The sequence below is a fragment of the Pelodiscus sinensis genome, chromosome 6 (genome assembly GCF_049634645.1).
Source record: "Pelodiscus sinensis isolate JC-2024 chromosome 6, ASM4963464v1, whole genome shotgun sequence".
NCBI lineage: Eukaryota > Metazoa > Chordata > Testudines > Trionychidae > Pelodiscus > Pelodiscus sinensis.
In genome coordinates, this window is record NC_134716.1 from 78,561,918 (window position 1) to 78,577,991 (window position 16,074).

Sequence of the window (16,074 nt, forward strand, 5' to 3'; positions counted from 1 at the left end):
TATGAGTTTTCTCAGAAATACTGAGAGAACATTTAATTCAAATGAAACACATTGTATCATGTCCAGTTTCTTATTTTTAAATGTGGTTGCTTGTCTGCATGAAGCTCAGCACTGTTGAAAGCCAATGCTCACTGGTTTAAAGGAGAAATGGACAGAATAAAAAGTTTATTAAAATTTAGGATTAAATTAAAGGAGGCTGAGTTTCATAGAAAATACATGGGCATGCTGTGGTGTATATGTATAGCACAGTGGAACATAAACACTTTCCTAAGGTAGAATAGTGATAGAGATGTAGCCGTGTTAGTCTGGTGTAGCTGAAACAAAATCCAGGACTATGTAGCACTTTAAAGACTAACAAGATGGTTTATTAGATGATGAGCTTTCGTGGGCCAGACCCACTTCCTCAGATCAAATAATGGAAGAAAATAGTCACAACCATAATGTGATTTGTCCTTTTCATGTGTGTTCAATTTTTTTTAAATTGTATCCTTTGGTATATATGGTTGTGACTATTTTCTTCCATTATTTGATCTGAGGAAGTGGGTCTGGCCCACGAAAGCTCATCATCTAATAAACCATCTTGTTAGTCTTTAAAGTGCTACATAGTCCTGGATTTTGTTTCACTTTCCTAAGGCATTGAGGTCACACGTCAAACATTACTCAAATTCCATAACTGAAAGAAAGTAACTTGATTTTAATTAGGCAAGTGTTCTACTCCAAAGGCTGGGCCAGCCAGACTCTGCTCTCAGGTTCGGTGGGTAACCAAGAAGACACAAATCACTGAATGCAAATAAATGCAAGGTTTATTAGATATTACTGAAAGAAAAGGCAAGAGAAGTCATACAACATCCCTTTGGCTTGCTGGGGACTCCGGCTCAGCAAAGGATCGACTCCTGGGCCATGTCCGAGAGGCATCTCTATACGGTTCAAGATACTTTGGGACGTCTAAAGGTGTTGGCAACATTAAGCAATATCTAGCCTAAACACAAAATCTTAGAAGCAGCGGCTAACTCTGTGCTAAAGCAGAAACCAATACAGCACCTGCCTGTGAGGAGTTTCCCACAGACAGGTTCTGGTTACCATGGAGCCTATATGAACTATGCGATGAGTTCCCCCACACATACTAGGCACAGCCTATCTCTTTAACAAACTAGATGCTGGGCATTTTCCCTTTTAATAGGAGGCCAAAGACTGTTTTCTAGTTTGCAGACATGAGAACTGGGAAGATTCACTAACTCCTCAAAATACAATGGTCTTCCAGTTTTCCAGCCACAACAGCAAGGCACTGGCATGGTTAAAGTTCATTTCATTTATGGTGATTTGGCAGGGACATCACCCTTACATTCCAAGAGCATATAACTCTTCCAAACATGGGGATTAGAAGAGTGGGAACAGAATAATAGGGTTAGAAGGGACCTCAGGGGTCACCTGGTCTAACCCTCTGTCCAGATGCAGGTTTTCTGAATTTTATTATTACGAAAAGATTTGTCAAATACATTTTTAAAAATCCATTTACAAAAACGTCCAGTGAAGAAGCTTCTGAGACAAGTCTGTTTCATTGTCCTATTGTGCTTGGATTTTCCTGAGATTTAATTTAAATCTCCTATGCTGTAGTTTGTCCTGCAGACTATAGCAAAAGAGAAGAACTTTTCTCCGTCTTTTTATGGCAGCCTTTCAAGTGTTTGAAAACGGTTATCAAGTGTCCCTTTAATCTTCTCTTTTCCAAACTAAAACTCTTTAGCCATCTTTGTCATTTACCTCTGGATCTTTCCAGTTTCTTTGCATCCTTTCTATACATTGATGACCAAAATTGGGCACAGTACAGTATTCCATGACTGTCCCATTATACTTCTATTAATGTAACCTTCTATTAATGTATTTTTACAACTGCATTGCCTTGGTGATTCACGTTGAGGTTGCGATCTACCACAACAACCACCATATTTTAGTGAATATGCCCCACTACCAAATATAACCCACACGCGAATATACCCCACGGTTTTTGCTATTTCTGTAAAAAAAAATCTTGTATACCCCGGACACAAGTATAACCCGCGGGGTATACAAGACTGTGCAGGGGGTATATTTGGGGTGCAGGGTTCTATTTACGGTGCAGTGGGTTAGGCTCCCAGCCCGCGATCGAACAGCACTGGTAAACTTACAAGGGGTGCAGCAGCCGGGAACGCTCTGGAGCCACAGCAGAGGCATCCCCAGAAGAGGCGTAAGGGGGGAGGCTCCCAGCCTGGACTGACAAAGGGAAGGAGCCCGGAGCAAGTTGCTCGGCGGCCAGCAGCAGCGGCGGGAGTCTACAGGCAGCCACGGCTCACAGGAGCAGGGCAGGGGCATGATGCTTGTTGCTCGTTGCTCCTGCGGAATCCAGCTGGGCACCCTTCCTTGCCTGCAGCTGCTGCTGGCCACCAAGCAACTTGCTCTGGGCTCCTTCCCTTTTTCAGTCCGGGCTGAGAGCCTCCCACCTTGCGCCTCTGCTGGGGATGCCTCTGCCCCGGCTCCGGAGTGTTCCCGGCTGCTGCAACCCTTGTAAGTTTCCCCGTGTTGTTCAGTCACAGGCTGGAAGGCTAGCCCCAGCCTGGCAAAAGTAGTGAAAGGATGGAGGGCTGGGGGATCCTCTTCCATCGAGTAAAAAGAATCCTATATATCCCGCACATGAGTATAGCCCGCAAGGGCGTGTGTGCAGGGTTTGTAAAAACAAATATAACCCACGGGTTATATTCCCTAAAAGACAGTAGGTCCTTCTCAGCTGTGCTGCTGCCAAGCTAGTTTTCTCCCATTCTTTGTGTATGCAGTTGGTTTTGCTTCCCTACATGTGACTACATACATTTGTCCTTGTTGAATTTCATTTTGTTATCAGTAACCCAGTTCTTCTGTAATTTATGAAGATCCCTCTGAATTTTATCTCTTCCATTCTAAGTATTGGCAACCCCCCACTCCCAGTCCTTGTAATCTGCAAACTTGATCAATATAATCTCTGTACCTACATTCAGGTCATCAATAAAGATACAAACACCCCCAGACCCAGAACAGATCCCTTTGGAACCATACATGAGACCTCCTTCCAGTCTAACATCTTTCCATTAGTAGTTACCCTTTGTGTGCAGTTGCAGTCATGGATTCTGTTAATAGCCATTGTTTCTCCAGCATTGAGAGAGTGGTTGCAAAAAGCTTTATTTAGTTACTAGAAGATTTACCTGGCTTTGCTTGGGTCCTTAACTCAAATAATGTTTGTTCTTCTTCATTTAAATCTTTGCTCTGGGGTGGGGCTGGGGATGAGGGGTTCTTTATGCAGTCTGACCCGGGGAGAGAGGACAACCCCAGCCCTCTATCACCACAGCAGCTTGGGGCCAGGTGAGAAGCACCTTTCCATGGCCACTGCAGCTTCAGCCTGGGGAGGGATCCATATCCCTTAGCTGGGGGACAGACTGACAGCTGCATAAACAGACAAACTCTCTCAAATACATAGTTGTCCCTTTCTCTACCTCTGCCCCCTGCTGCCCCAATGGGGTCCCCATCTCTGACCCCCTGCTATCTCCTGTGGTCATTATAAAGTATCTCTGCTAGCAGATCCCTCCCTTTCTATGAGAAACAATTGCATTCCAGGCACATCCCATTGTCCTGACACAACCAAAACCTGATCTTGATAAGAGGAAGCTGCATACCAAATTTGGTGGTCCTAGTTCTTATCGTTTAGGAGAGTTCTTGAACAGACAGACAGACAAACTCTCTCAAAGGGTACGTCTACACTACAGCGCTAATTCGAACTAACTTAGTTCGAATTAGTTAATTCGAACTAAGCTAATTCGAACTAGCGCATCTAGAACTAAAAACTAGTTCGAATTAGCGTTTTGCTTATTCGAACTAGCGCTTCCACACTGATTGGACGCAGGGGGGCATTTAAGGGCAGCTGAAACTGGTTCTGGCAGGGCATCAGGTCAGTAGTTGCTTTGTGTGGCTGCTGTCTGAGGCTATCTGAGGCTCAAGCTTAAAGGGACCCCCCCCCCGGACAGCCTGTTCTCAGCTTTTCCTGCTTGCTTGCCAACCTTGCCGAGGGACAGCAAAGCGTTGGTCTCTGTGCCCGTCTGTGTTGGTGATTCCCTTCAGGGGGGCCGCCGCAGGTGGCAACATGGAGCCACAGCTCGCCCTGCGCCTTCTGGTGCACTTTCTGGACTTGCTGCTGCAAGCCTGCCAGCAATGGCTCGAGGCTGCCTGGCACCACCTGGTGCACGTCAGCCCCCTGCCTCTCTGCCTGGCTGCTCTGGGGGCCGTGGAGGAGCCGCGGCAGCGCCCCGGCACCGGCACGCCCCGCCACGTCTGGCGTCTGGACACCAGCACCGACTGGTGGGACCACATCGTCCTGGAGTGCTGGGAGGACCGACAGTGGACCCAGAACTACAGGATGAGGAGGGACACCTTCCTGGAGCTCTGCGAGTGGCTCTCCCCTGCCCTGCGCAGAAGGGACACTCGCATGAGGCCCACAATCCCCCTCCAGAAGCGGGTGGCCATCGCCCTCTGGAAGCTCTCCACACCGATCCGTTGGGAACCAGTTCAGCATGGGGAGATCCACCGTCGGAGCGGTGCTCATGCAGGTACGGCACTCGTCGGCCACTGAGCTGGGGGGGAGGGGACTGCGAGGAGGGGATGGGCCGCCCCAGGGACAAAGGGGGGGCGGGAGGAGGTGAAAGCGCCCGCACCGGAGGGGTCGGTCCGTCCCGGCCGTACTACACGCCGCCAGGGGGGTTGCTACCGGGAGTGGGGCGTGGGGCACTGCCAGGGCACGAATGCTGCCAGCCACCCGGGCGCCCCACTGATTGGCGCTTTGCTGTGTCTCTCTCCGCAGGTGGTCAAGGCCATCAACCGGGTGCTGCTCCGCAGGGTGGTCCGCCTCGCCGACCCGGACGCCATCATCCGGGGCTTCGGCGCCCTCGGCTTCCCCAACTGCGGGGGGGGCCATCGACGGGACGCACATCCCCATCCGTGCCCCGGAACACCAGGCATCCCGGTACGTGAACCGCAAGGGGTACTTCTCCGTGATCCTGCAGGCCATGTGTGACCACCGGGGCCAGTTCACGGACATTAATGTGAGCTGGTCCAGCAAAGCACACGACGCTCGGGTGTACCGCAACTCCTCCGTTTGCCAGTGGCTGCAGGCCGGGACCTTCTTCCCCGACCGCCACATCAGGGTCTGGGATGTGGACATGCCTGTGTGCCTGGTGGGGGATGCTGCCTACCCACTGCAGCCCTGGCTCATGAAGCCCTACACGGGGCACCTCAATCCCTCCCGCCAGGCTGACCAGGGCCTGCATCGTGGTGGAGAGGGCCTTCGGGTGACTGAAAGCCCGCTTTCAATGCCTCCTCACCCGTCTGGACCTGGCCGAGCACAACATCCCTCCCGTGGTGGCAGCATGTTGTATGCTCCACAATTTATGTGAGCGAAAGGGGGAGGCTTTCCTGCCAGCCTGGATGGCTGAGGCTGACCGCATGGCTGAACACTACAGTCAGCCCCGCACCGCCGCCATCCAGGAAGCCCAGCAGGGGGTCGTCCGGATCTGGGAAGCCCTGCGGGAGAGCTTCCTGGTGGAGGAGGAGGACTGACCTCTCCTTGCATGCCCCACTGGGGACTTCTTCCACCCAACCCCTTTCCCCTTTCCCTTCCCTACCTACTGTAAAATAAAGACACCTGTTTTTGAACCAAAAACGTCTGTTTATTTCACATAACTGGGGTGGGGGAAGGGAGGAATGAGGATGGGAGAGGGGAGGGGGAAACCTGGGACGAGGGAGCTGGAAGGGGAGGGAAGGGAGGAAGGGAAAAGAAAGTTCAGGAGTGGGAGTCCGGCTGCCTCTCCCGTCTCGCCACACTGCGGGTCCGGGGGCGTTGGTGGGAAATGGTTGTGGAGGGTGGGGCAGGAGGGACAGGGGGTGTGTAGAAAGCAGGAGTGGGAGCAGGAGGGGGAGCAGCAGGAGGAGGAAATGGGAAGCGGTCCAGCAGGCTCTGGAGGGGGCCTCGCAGGGCACGGCCCTGCTCCTGCAGGGCCTCCAGACTCCTCCGGCACAGCCTCAGGTCCTCCTGGACCCAGTGGTCCTAGGTGCGGAGCTGGTGATCCATGAATCGGAGGTGCCGCCTTTGGTGGTACTCCTCGTTCCTGGCTCTCCTGCTTGCCCGGGAATGGGCAGCTGCTGCAGGCAGTGTGGTGCGCCCTGCAGGCCCAGGTGCTGCAACTGTGGTGAAACAAGAACAGCGGTCAATTACCCCAGGGGCCCAGGTGTGTGAAACCCAGCTCCCCTCTGCAAGGCCAGGGCCCCTGCAGGATCCCCAGCTGCTGCTCCTTGGTGGGCAAGGCCCAGGTGCACGGTCCCGGGGCTCCCTCTCGCCCCAGCCCCCCGTACACATAAGGGGAATACGATGGTACTCACATGTGGACGCCTCCCCGGCCTCGGACGACACAGGCGAGCGGCTCTGTGGGGTGCCTCGGGGGTCCTAGGTCCCGGGCAGTCTGGCGGCAGGCTCCTGGCTCTCAGAGACCTCCTCCTCCTCCTCCGTCTCCTGGAGCGGTCCTTCTGCCCCGGGGTCTATCACGTCTGGCAGCCATGAGGCCGTTCCTGTGGCTAGTGCGGAGATCGTGGACATTGAAGGCTTTCCCCCTAACCTCGATGAGGTCCACGATCTCCGCACTAGACCACGCGGGCGCCTGCCTCTTGTGGCCCCGGGCAGGCTCCTGGGAGCCTCCAGGCTGGTCCCGGGAAGAGGGGGAGGACTGGGGGGCATCACTTGACCAAGCGGGCGCCCGCCTTTTGCGCTCCTGGGCAGGCTCCTGTGAGCTGCCAGGCTGGTCCTGGGGAGCACTGGAGGGCTGGGTGTCCTCGGGTGGCTGGCTCATAGTGTGGCAGGTGCAGGGTCTGCTGGCACGGGTGCTGGCAGCCTTGCAACTGGCACAAACTGTGTAGCCAGCCCGTGGCCCTTTAAGGGCTCCGGAGCCGGGAGGGGGGCAATAGAGTTTCCCTGGTGTTGGCCAGAGTGGCCACCAGGGAAACCTGGGAAGCCTTAGCCTCCCACTAGTTCGAATTAAGGGGCTACACACCCCTTAATTCGAACTAGCTAGTTCGAACTAGGCTTAATCCTCGTAAAATGAGGTTTACCTAGTTCGAACTAAGTGCTCCGTTAGTTCGAATTAAGTTCAAACTAACGGAGCGCTAGTGTAGCGCCTATGAAAGTTAGTTCGAACTAACATCCGTTAGTTTGAACTAACTTTGTAGTGTAGACATACCCAAATATAGTAGATATTAACATTAACAATGTAAATCATTAGAGGGCAATCTTGTACAAAAAAGCCATAATAGAATTGGAAAAAATCAGCTGTATAAATGTGTGTGAACTGGTAGTGCAGCTGGCAAATGGTTAGCCATTTGAATAACAGTGTCAAGCTACAATTGGAATTAGCTTGTTTCCTCTGTTACCCCGAAAACTAATTTATGGTGGGAGTCAACAGAGCTAGGAGGCAAGATATTTTGGCCTTGGAAAGGGTTCAGAGAAAGGCAACTAAAATGATTAAGGGTTTGGAACAGGTCCCATCTGAAGAGAGGCTAAAGAGACTAGGACTTTTCAGCTTAGAAAAGAGGAGACTGAGGGGGGATATGATAGAGGCATATAAAACACGAGTGGTGTAGAGAGGGTAAATAAAGAAAACTTCTTCATTAGTTCCCATAAAATAAGGACTAGAGGACACCAAATGAAATTAATGGCCAGCAGGTTTAACACTAATAAGAGAAAGTTCTTCTTCACACAGCACATAGTCAACCTGTGGAACTCCTTGCCACAGGAGGCTGTGAAGGCTAGAACTATAACAGAGTTTAAAGAGAAGTTAGATAAAGTCATGGAGGTTGAGTCCATGGAGTGCTATTAGTCAGGGGGTAGGAATGGTGTCCCTGGCCTCTGTTTGAGGAAGGCTGGAGATGGATGGCACAAGACAAATTGCTTGGTAATTGTCTGCGGTCCATCCCCTCCAGGGTACCTCGTGTTGGCCGCTGTCAGCAGACAGGCTACTGGGCTAGATGGACCTTTGGTCTGACCCAGTATGGCCGTTCTTATGTTCTAAGCTCAGGGTTGGGTGTCTTACTGGACCAACTTGATTTTCATGCAGACCTGCTCCTGGGTTCGCATGTGGTCTTTGGTGGACAAGCAGGCAGCTATCCTGCCCTAGACGGCCGCATTCCTGTGCCTAGTGCGGAGGTCGTGGATGTTGGAGGCCTCTCCCTAAACCTCAATGAGGTCCATGATCTCCGCACTAGACCAGGCGGGTGCCCGCCTCTTGCTGCCCCAGGCAGGCTCCTGGGAGCTGCCAGCCTGGTCCTGGGAAGAGGCAGAGGGCTGGGTGGCAGCTGGTGGCTGGCTCATACTGTGCCAGGTGCAGGGTCTGCTGGCTGGGTCCTGGCAGGCTTGCAACTGGCACGAGCACTGTAGCCAGACCGTGCCCCTTTAAGGGCTCTGGGGCCGGGAGAAGAGTTTACCTGGTTTGGCCCAGAGTAGCCACCAGGGCAACCTGGGAAGGGCTAGCCTCCAATTAGTTCGAATTAAGTGGCTACACAGTCCTTAATTCAAACTACTTAATTCAAAGTAAGCGTTAGTCCTTGTAGAATGAGGTTTACCTAGTTCGAATTAAGCGCTCGGCTAGTTCGATTTAAATTCAAACTAGCGGTTTATATGTGCAGCCCCTATGAAAGTTAATTCGAACAAACGGCTGTTAGTTTCAATTAACTTTGTAGTGTACACATACCCTTGCTGTCTCTCATACAGAGGCAGCAAGGGGGTGTGGAAGCAAGTAGTCAAGTACTCAACTAACTACCCAATAAGCTTAGCCTTAAATACATGCATATATACATACACAAAGAATATAGTATATACATTATGGGCAAAAAAAGTATTGTGTTTTCACACATCTGATCAAAGGAAATGTAAAGACAATCAAATGCTACAGAATGAAATACTGTTTTCTTTCTTTCTTTCTTTCTTTCTTTCTTTCTTTCTTTCTTTCCTTCTTTCTTTCTTTCTTTCTTTCTTTCTTTCTTTCTTTCTTTCTTTCTTTCTTTCTTTCTTTCTTTCTTTCTTTCTTTCTTTCTTTCTTTCTTTCTTTCTTTCTTTCAAGTCAGAAAGAACAACAATTTAGCATCATAATTGGAACTGTGACCGTCTGATGATTACTAAATGATATTGTATTGTTACTGCAGATCAACCTTCAAAGGAAGATGAGAGTCACAGGAGTTATAACCCAAGGTGCCAAGAGGATTGGAAGCCCAGAATATATAAAATCTTACAAAATTGCATACAGTAGTGATGGGAAATCATGGGTGGCATACAAAGTAAAAGGCACCAATGAAGATATGGTAAGACTGGGTCACCTTTGTGCCAATGAAAATCCCGAGGTATATCTGACTTCTGAAAGCAAAAAGTGTCTCCAGTAGATGAGTATCATTATCTAACAGAGAAAGCACTTAAATGTGTGTTGCCTTATTATTTTTTTTTCTGGAAAACATAGAAATATGTTTCCACATTATGTCATCTATGAATTTCTTCTTATTTAATTGATGGCTCTATAAACACTGTGTCCCCAGGCTAAAATAATCCATTTTATTACACTTAACTGATTTTCATTTTAATTAGTTTACCAGTAATTACTCATGACTCTTTTTAATTTAGTTTCAGTATACTGGCAGATTAATATTAACCCTTGAAAGCATAGAACCCATTCATCAATGTTAATCTCTGCATGCAAAACCAGTATTATCCTGTAAACCGTCCCTCCCCCCCCCCCACACACATTTACAAAATATAGTTAGAATTTGTTTTTTATACAGAGCAGCACAGAATACTTTACTGTGAGAGGTAGAATAGAACTAAAGCACTTTAGTGTGGGACACATTTAGAGGTAATGCCATGTTGAAAAGACTGTAATGAAACAAGGAAGCAAAGTGTAAGAATATATAATTACAACAAAAAGAGAATAGAAAAATCCTTTTGGGGCTGATTTGAATCCCATTTCAGTCAATGTAATGTCTCCAGCTGACTTCAATGGAGTTTGAATCAGTTCTTAAATAAGGGAGAGAGAAGTAAGTGTGGATCAGTGTTTATAATTGCAGCCTAAAATGAACAGGGACATTTTAATACACAAGTTGAAGGGAAGATGTGATTTTTAGTGTATTAGTAGCTGGAGCATGGCAGCGGGGAGGGGGAAGACTTGAGGCCTCAATTCAGCAAGATACTTAAATGCTCGCCTTACTTTAAGCACGTGTAGTCCTACTAAAATCAATAAAGAGTAGTACCCACATGTTTCACATTATACCTAGATACCATGCTGAATTAGACCAGATTGAGTAGCATAGGTCACGGAACAGCCTCTAAATGTGGAAAGTCATGAAAAAAGACAAACAGGAAGTGAAGAATAAAAAAGGAGATGTGTGCACATATATAATCCGGAAAGATAAGTAAAGACCTAGTTGTCATCCTTGTACTGTTTGAAATGTATGATTTTTTTCACAGGTGTTCCATGGAAATGAGGACAACAACACTCCGTATGCCAATTCTTTCACACCTCCAATAAAATCACAGTACATCCGATTGTATCCTCAGGTTTGCAGAAGACACTGTACTTTGAGAATGGAACTTCTTGGCTGTGAATTATCAGGTGAGTTTTCCAACACCACAAAATTGTCACAGCATAAATCCTCTTTGTTCCTGCGGTTTAGAATATTAATTCCTGGCAGAATTCCATTGACATAAGTGGTGTACAGCACAGTTGAATTTGTTTCTTTGTATTTAAAGTACATGAACAAGAGGGCATATATTTTTGCACTTATTCATATCTAATTATTTGCTTCTTGAAATGGATACAGAAGGCTGAAGAATTTAATGCCTATTTTGCTTCAGTCATCACTTAATAGGTATATCATGTCCAGATTCTTAACACAACTAATAATAAACACAGGAATGGAATACAAGTCAAAATAAAGAAAGAACAGGTAAAAGAATAGTTAACTATGTCACATGTATTCAAGTCAGCAGAATCTGATTACATTAATTCTAGGGTGCTTAAGGAAATATCTGATACATTTTCTGAACTGCTAGCAATTATCTTTGAGAACTCATGGAGGAAGGATGAGATCTCAAAGGATTGGAGAATGGCAAGCATAATACCTATGAACAAAAAGGATTATAGACCAGTAAGTCTATTTTCAATAGTTGGAGCAAATTGGTAATAATGCTAAAAAGGAATTGGGGGGCTATAATAGATCACATGTGGAATTAGTAAATAATGTGATGCAGTTGTGAAAAAGACTAATATCATTTTGGGGTATGTAAGATATGGGAGATAATTATCCTGCTCTGCTTGCATGGTGTAATTGGGGTTTTGTGTCAAGATCTGGTAACCACACTTTAGGAAACATAAGGACAAGTTGGAGTGAATCTAGAAGACAGGATTGGAAATTATAAAAGGTTTAAAAATCTAACCAGTGTAGAAAGGTTAAAACAGCTGCATATGTTTAGCCTTGAGAGAAAAAAAACTGAAGAGGAACCCGGTAATCTTCAAATATGATAAGGGCTGCTATACAAAGGATAGTGATCACTTGTTCTCCATGTCTCCTGAAGGTAAAACAAAAAATAGTCAGCTTAATATGCAACAGGAGCGATTTGGATAACCTATTAAGCAAAGGATTCTAATTATGAGAATATTTTAGCACTGGAACAGTCTTCCAAGTTAGGTTGTGGAATCACCATCATTGGAGATTTTTAAGAACAGTTAAGTATGTTCTAAGTATATTTGGTCTTGCCTCTGTGCAGGGGGCTGGACTTGATGACCAGAAGTCCCATCCAGCACTTCATTTACATGTTCTGTAATGTATTTATAGTAGCACCTAAAAGTACCAACCAAAATTGTGCTAGGCATAATACAAACATATACTGAGGGGCAGGCTGTGCCACCGACTCACAACTTATAGCCTGAATGCACCAACCAGACAAAGGATAGGAGGGACAACAGATCCAGAAGTCAAATGACTTATCGAGTGTTACACAGCAGGTCAATGACAGAGGTGAGAGTTGACCACAGATCTCCCAGTCCTGCTTCCCTGTTAAGTGCCCTCTGTACTAGACTATGCTGGTCAGGCATTCTATAACAGCCTTGAAATTGCAAGAGTTCTGTAAGCTGAAGCTGAAGAACTTTCAAAGCAAAATAAAATACATGGTGCTTGGTTGCTTTTGATGAAGTTTGATTTGATTTAGATTTGTTCTGTGGCTTTCCTATAGAAACAGATTGTGGCTTGGAGTAGAAGGAAATGAACTAGTGAGCCAATATAAACCTTCTCAAACTTTGTTGTAGCAAAGGTTATAGCACATAAATGTAAAGCTTGACCCCCATCTACTCTCTGCAAGAACTATATTCGCTCTACAAATTCAGTAAAACATGCAAATTCTTTATCTGTCAAAAGAGATCAGCTTTTCACCAGAGGGACTGCTACAGTAAATTCATTTTAGGGTGGTTTTTACCTGGCTACCTGTTTTATTTTATAAAACAATAGCCATAAATTTCCTGAATTATATAGCAAAGCAGTCTGAGTTAAATAATTCTTGGTCCTTCAGTGACATCAAAACCAGATTCAGAAATTAAAAGTTAATGCATTAATCTTGCAGTAGCCCTTTTTCGATAGAGATAGATTTGAAAGTAAATAGAAAATCCTGTCTGAGGTACTTTAGTGTATTAGATTTTTCTTTTTATGCTTTCCATTTCTGGAACCACAATTTAGAATAAGTCCTTGCCAGAATGACCAGGAATTGTTTTGCTCAAAGAACTGTGAAAGCTACTAAAGTAAATTCATTTCAGTGGTCTCATCTCAGTGTCAAGGTCACCATTCCTCAGCACTGTTGTCATAGTCTGGGCTCATCAGAGGAACTTCAGCTTCAGTTAAAAGCCAAGTAAAATTACACATAAAGACAAACTAATGCAGTCTAATGCCAGGTCGTTTCTTAGGTTGTGATGCACTCTTAGGAGTATAGGAGTTTCAAAACCGATCTCCCCTTTTTATTTTAATGAAATCTTTCTAATTAAAGAAACCAGACCTTTCCTAGGTCCCCATTCAACAACGTACTTAGGTGTGTAGCTGACTTTAAGCACAATAGTCTTATCTAAGCAGGGCCGTAAATGCATTTTATATGTCAACAAGCACCTTTTATTCCTGTGTAACCAGCCAACTATAAAATGAACATTTATTTCTTTCCTTGACTTTTATTTCCCTGCAACCCTCTGCATTTAGAGCCAAATTCTGCCTCCTCGCTCATGCTGAGAAGCAGCGTATTCAGAAAGCGGTTGTCTTAGTATTCTTTTGCCCATCTGCAGAGTAGAACACTACTTGTTGTGAAGAAAGGAAGGAGACACTGCCCTTTTATGAGACTATGGCCACATGCTGAGATTTACAGAACACCTGCTTGATTTCTGAAATGGGTTGATTGAAAGTGAGAATTTATAGGCAAGATGTGTATTTCCATATTATCATGCAGTCTGTTATTTTTCATAAGCAAAGTTTTAAAATCTATTTTTATTCCCCAGGACATTCATACAGCAACCAAGATGATGAAGCATAGTCTTTGAATTAAAATAATTGGCTTCCTCTGCTCTTACCACTCCATCACAAACTCTAGCGGCATAAGGCAAGACAAAAACATAATAGAGCACAAGCCTAGGGGATGGGAACTCTTGCAAGCAAATATCTAGCTTTGACACTGATTATTTCTGAGCTTGTGCACAATTATATGAAATTCTGAGTGTCTCCTAGGAGGTAAGCACTCTCGAAATCAGTGGGAGTTCAAGGTATTCAGTCTTGTGGAAGACAGAGCAAACTTATAGACAAGATATTGTACCCGAAGGCCGCAGGAAGCATGCCTGTGACCAAGTATGGATTATCCCAAACTCAAGACTCTAAGCTACCTTCCTTGTAAGTGCTTATTCCTCAATCCTCCACATCTTCTGGTTACTTGGCAAAGACCAGTATTCTCTCCAGGTATTCATATGCTCGCTCTCCTTCCATGTGGACCATAGGGTCTTCACTCCTGCCTTACATCTTTGATGTCTGCTGCTGCCATCTTGGTTTCTTGCGTAACCCCTCTGCCAGATAGCACTGGCAGCAGCCAGGGCCGGGTTCAATATCTAGGGATTCCTTTTCATCTATCCCACACAGAATTGGCTCAGACTCCCGCCCAGTAGCCTGGGAAATCCACACAACCCCCGAGTACATCTGAGAGGCAATGCTTCCCCATTGGCAAGCACAGAGTCTGAGTGTAGAAAAGAAACTTATAATAAAAGAGAGAGAAGTAACGTGGCATTAACTTGGGAAAATACCACAGAGTTCATAACCAACCCACGAGTGAACCTACTAGCTCAAGCGGATTGAGCAATGTCCTTTGCCTCTTAGCCTCACAAGTCCAGCAATGTAAGTGTCCCATTCACATGCCCAACCTTTCTCCGTACCCCATTCACAGTTGTTGCCCTTGATCAGGGCAGACCAGAGCTCCAAGGCGATTTTCAGATTTCACCTCCCACCCTTGGGGGAGTGGGGATAGGGAGCATCTCACCCACTCCATTGGCCACTCCCCACTGCTCCTATAGGCTGCCTGCCAGCCGCTCCTGCCAGCCACACTGCTTTCAGCCATTCCCACCAGCCGCTCTGCAGGCCGCCTGCCACTATTCCTACCAGCTGCTCCTGCCAGCCACCTGCTAGCTGCTCCCACAAGTCACCTTCTGGCTGCTTCCTCCTGCCAGCTGCCCTGGTGGCTGCCTGCTGCTGCTACTACCAGCTGCCCACCAGCCCCTCCCACCAGCCGCCTGCTGGCCACTTTCACCAGCTGCCAGCCGCCCTGCTGGCTGCCCACCAGCCACTCCTGCCAGCCGCCTGCTGGCTGCTTGCTCCTGCCAGCTGCCCCACTGTCCACCTGTTGCTGCTTTCACAATGGGTCTGGCTCTGGGCCAAACCTAGTGATTTCAGCTCTTTGCCAGTTTCTCTGTGATTTCAGCTTTTGGCCTGCTACCTAGCTCTGACTGAACTGGATTTACATAACCATACCCCAGATTCCTTTCCCATTCCAGCATGAGCTGTATTTACATATCAACAGTTAAATACCTTGCCGGGCAGCTGGCTGCATTGGAAGCAGTGGTTCAGACCCTGCTTACCCGTGCCTTATCATTCTGAGAACTTTCACTTCTAGTGTGCATTTCTGTATTTACCTTAGCCTACCACATTGCACTTTATCCCAGGGATTCCTGTCCATCACCTCTCTTGTCACTTTAGTCAGGTCTTTCTTCCACATATGTCATAGCCATACTATTTCTGTTCCATAATTTCCTATCTTGTCATAATCATAAGTATTACAGTACTCCCTCACGCCATTTTTAAATAAAAACGTTCTTCATATGTATTAAATCTTGAAGGAGTCTCCTTTACCCATCCTTTTCACCCTCATTGAAAGCCGAGATATCATACGTTACATTTGGGTGGAGGGAGGTGGTAGTTTTTTCTGGAAGTATTAATGAACTATGTGATCAATAAGGGATGTAATTTTCTTTGATATAGCAAAGGTTTGTTGTCCTTACTCCTATATGCATATAATGTATGCATATAGTGTTATGTAAGGTTTAGAACCTGTTCTTCTCTTTCTGGTAGCAGTTTATCATTAGTTGTACCTCTTTCCTCCCTCTAATTTTTGGAGGTGTAAAGAAAAAGTGTAAAATTACATGTTCACAAGTGTGGGTACAAAGTAGAAAAAGTAGATACATGCAATTGATGGTTTTGTTCATTGTGATATATTTTTTTTCAACTCTTGCCCAAACTATTTTGACAGCACATATGAGAGGAGAGGAGAGGAGGTCTTGTTCCTAATACATTGTAACTGTTCTCCAACCTATTCTTCTTCCTAGTAGGTCAAAATGCACTCTGTCTCTGCCCAGTGACTAACACCTGATAATCCATTGCACAGCATCATGGCAGAAGTCTATTTGAAATTACTTGCTAAATTTTATTTTAAAA

General features: G+C 46.4%; 1 protein-coding gene across 1 annotated transcript in view; it reads left to right on the plus strand.

Annotated features, from left to right (window-relative positions):
- Positions 1–16,074, plus strand: part of EDIL3 (EGF like repeats and discoidin domains 3) — a 424,704-nt gene that overhangs the window by 327,962 nt on the left and 80,668 nt on the right. Inside the window, exons 7-8 of the mRNA XM_006124343.4 lie at positions 9,235–9,390; positions 10,544–10,688. Coding sequence (XP_006124405.2) covers positions 9,235–9,390; positions 10,544–10,688 — 301 coding nt within the window. The remainder of the gene's footprint in view (positions 1–9,234; positions 9,391–10,543; positions 10,689–16,074) is intronic.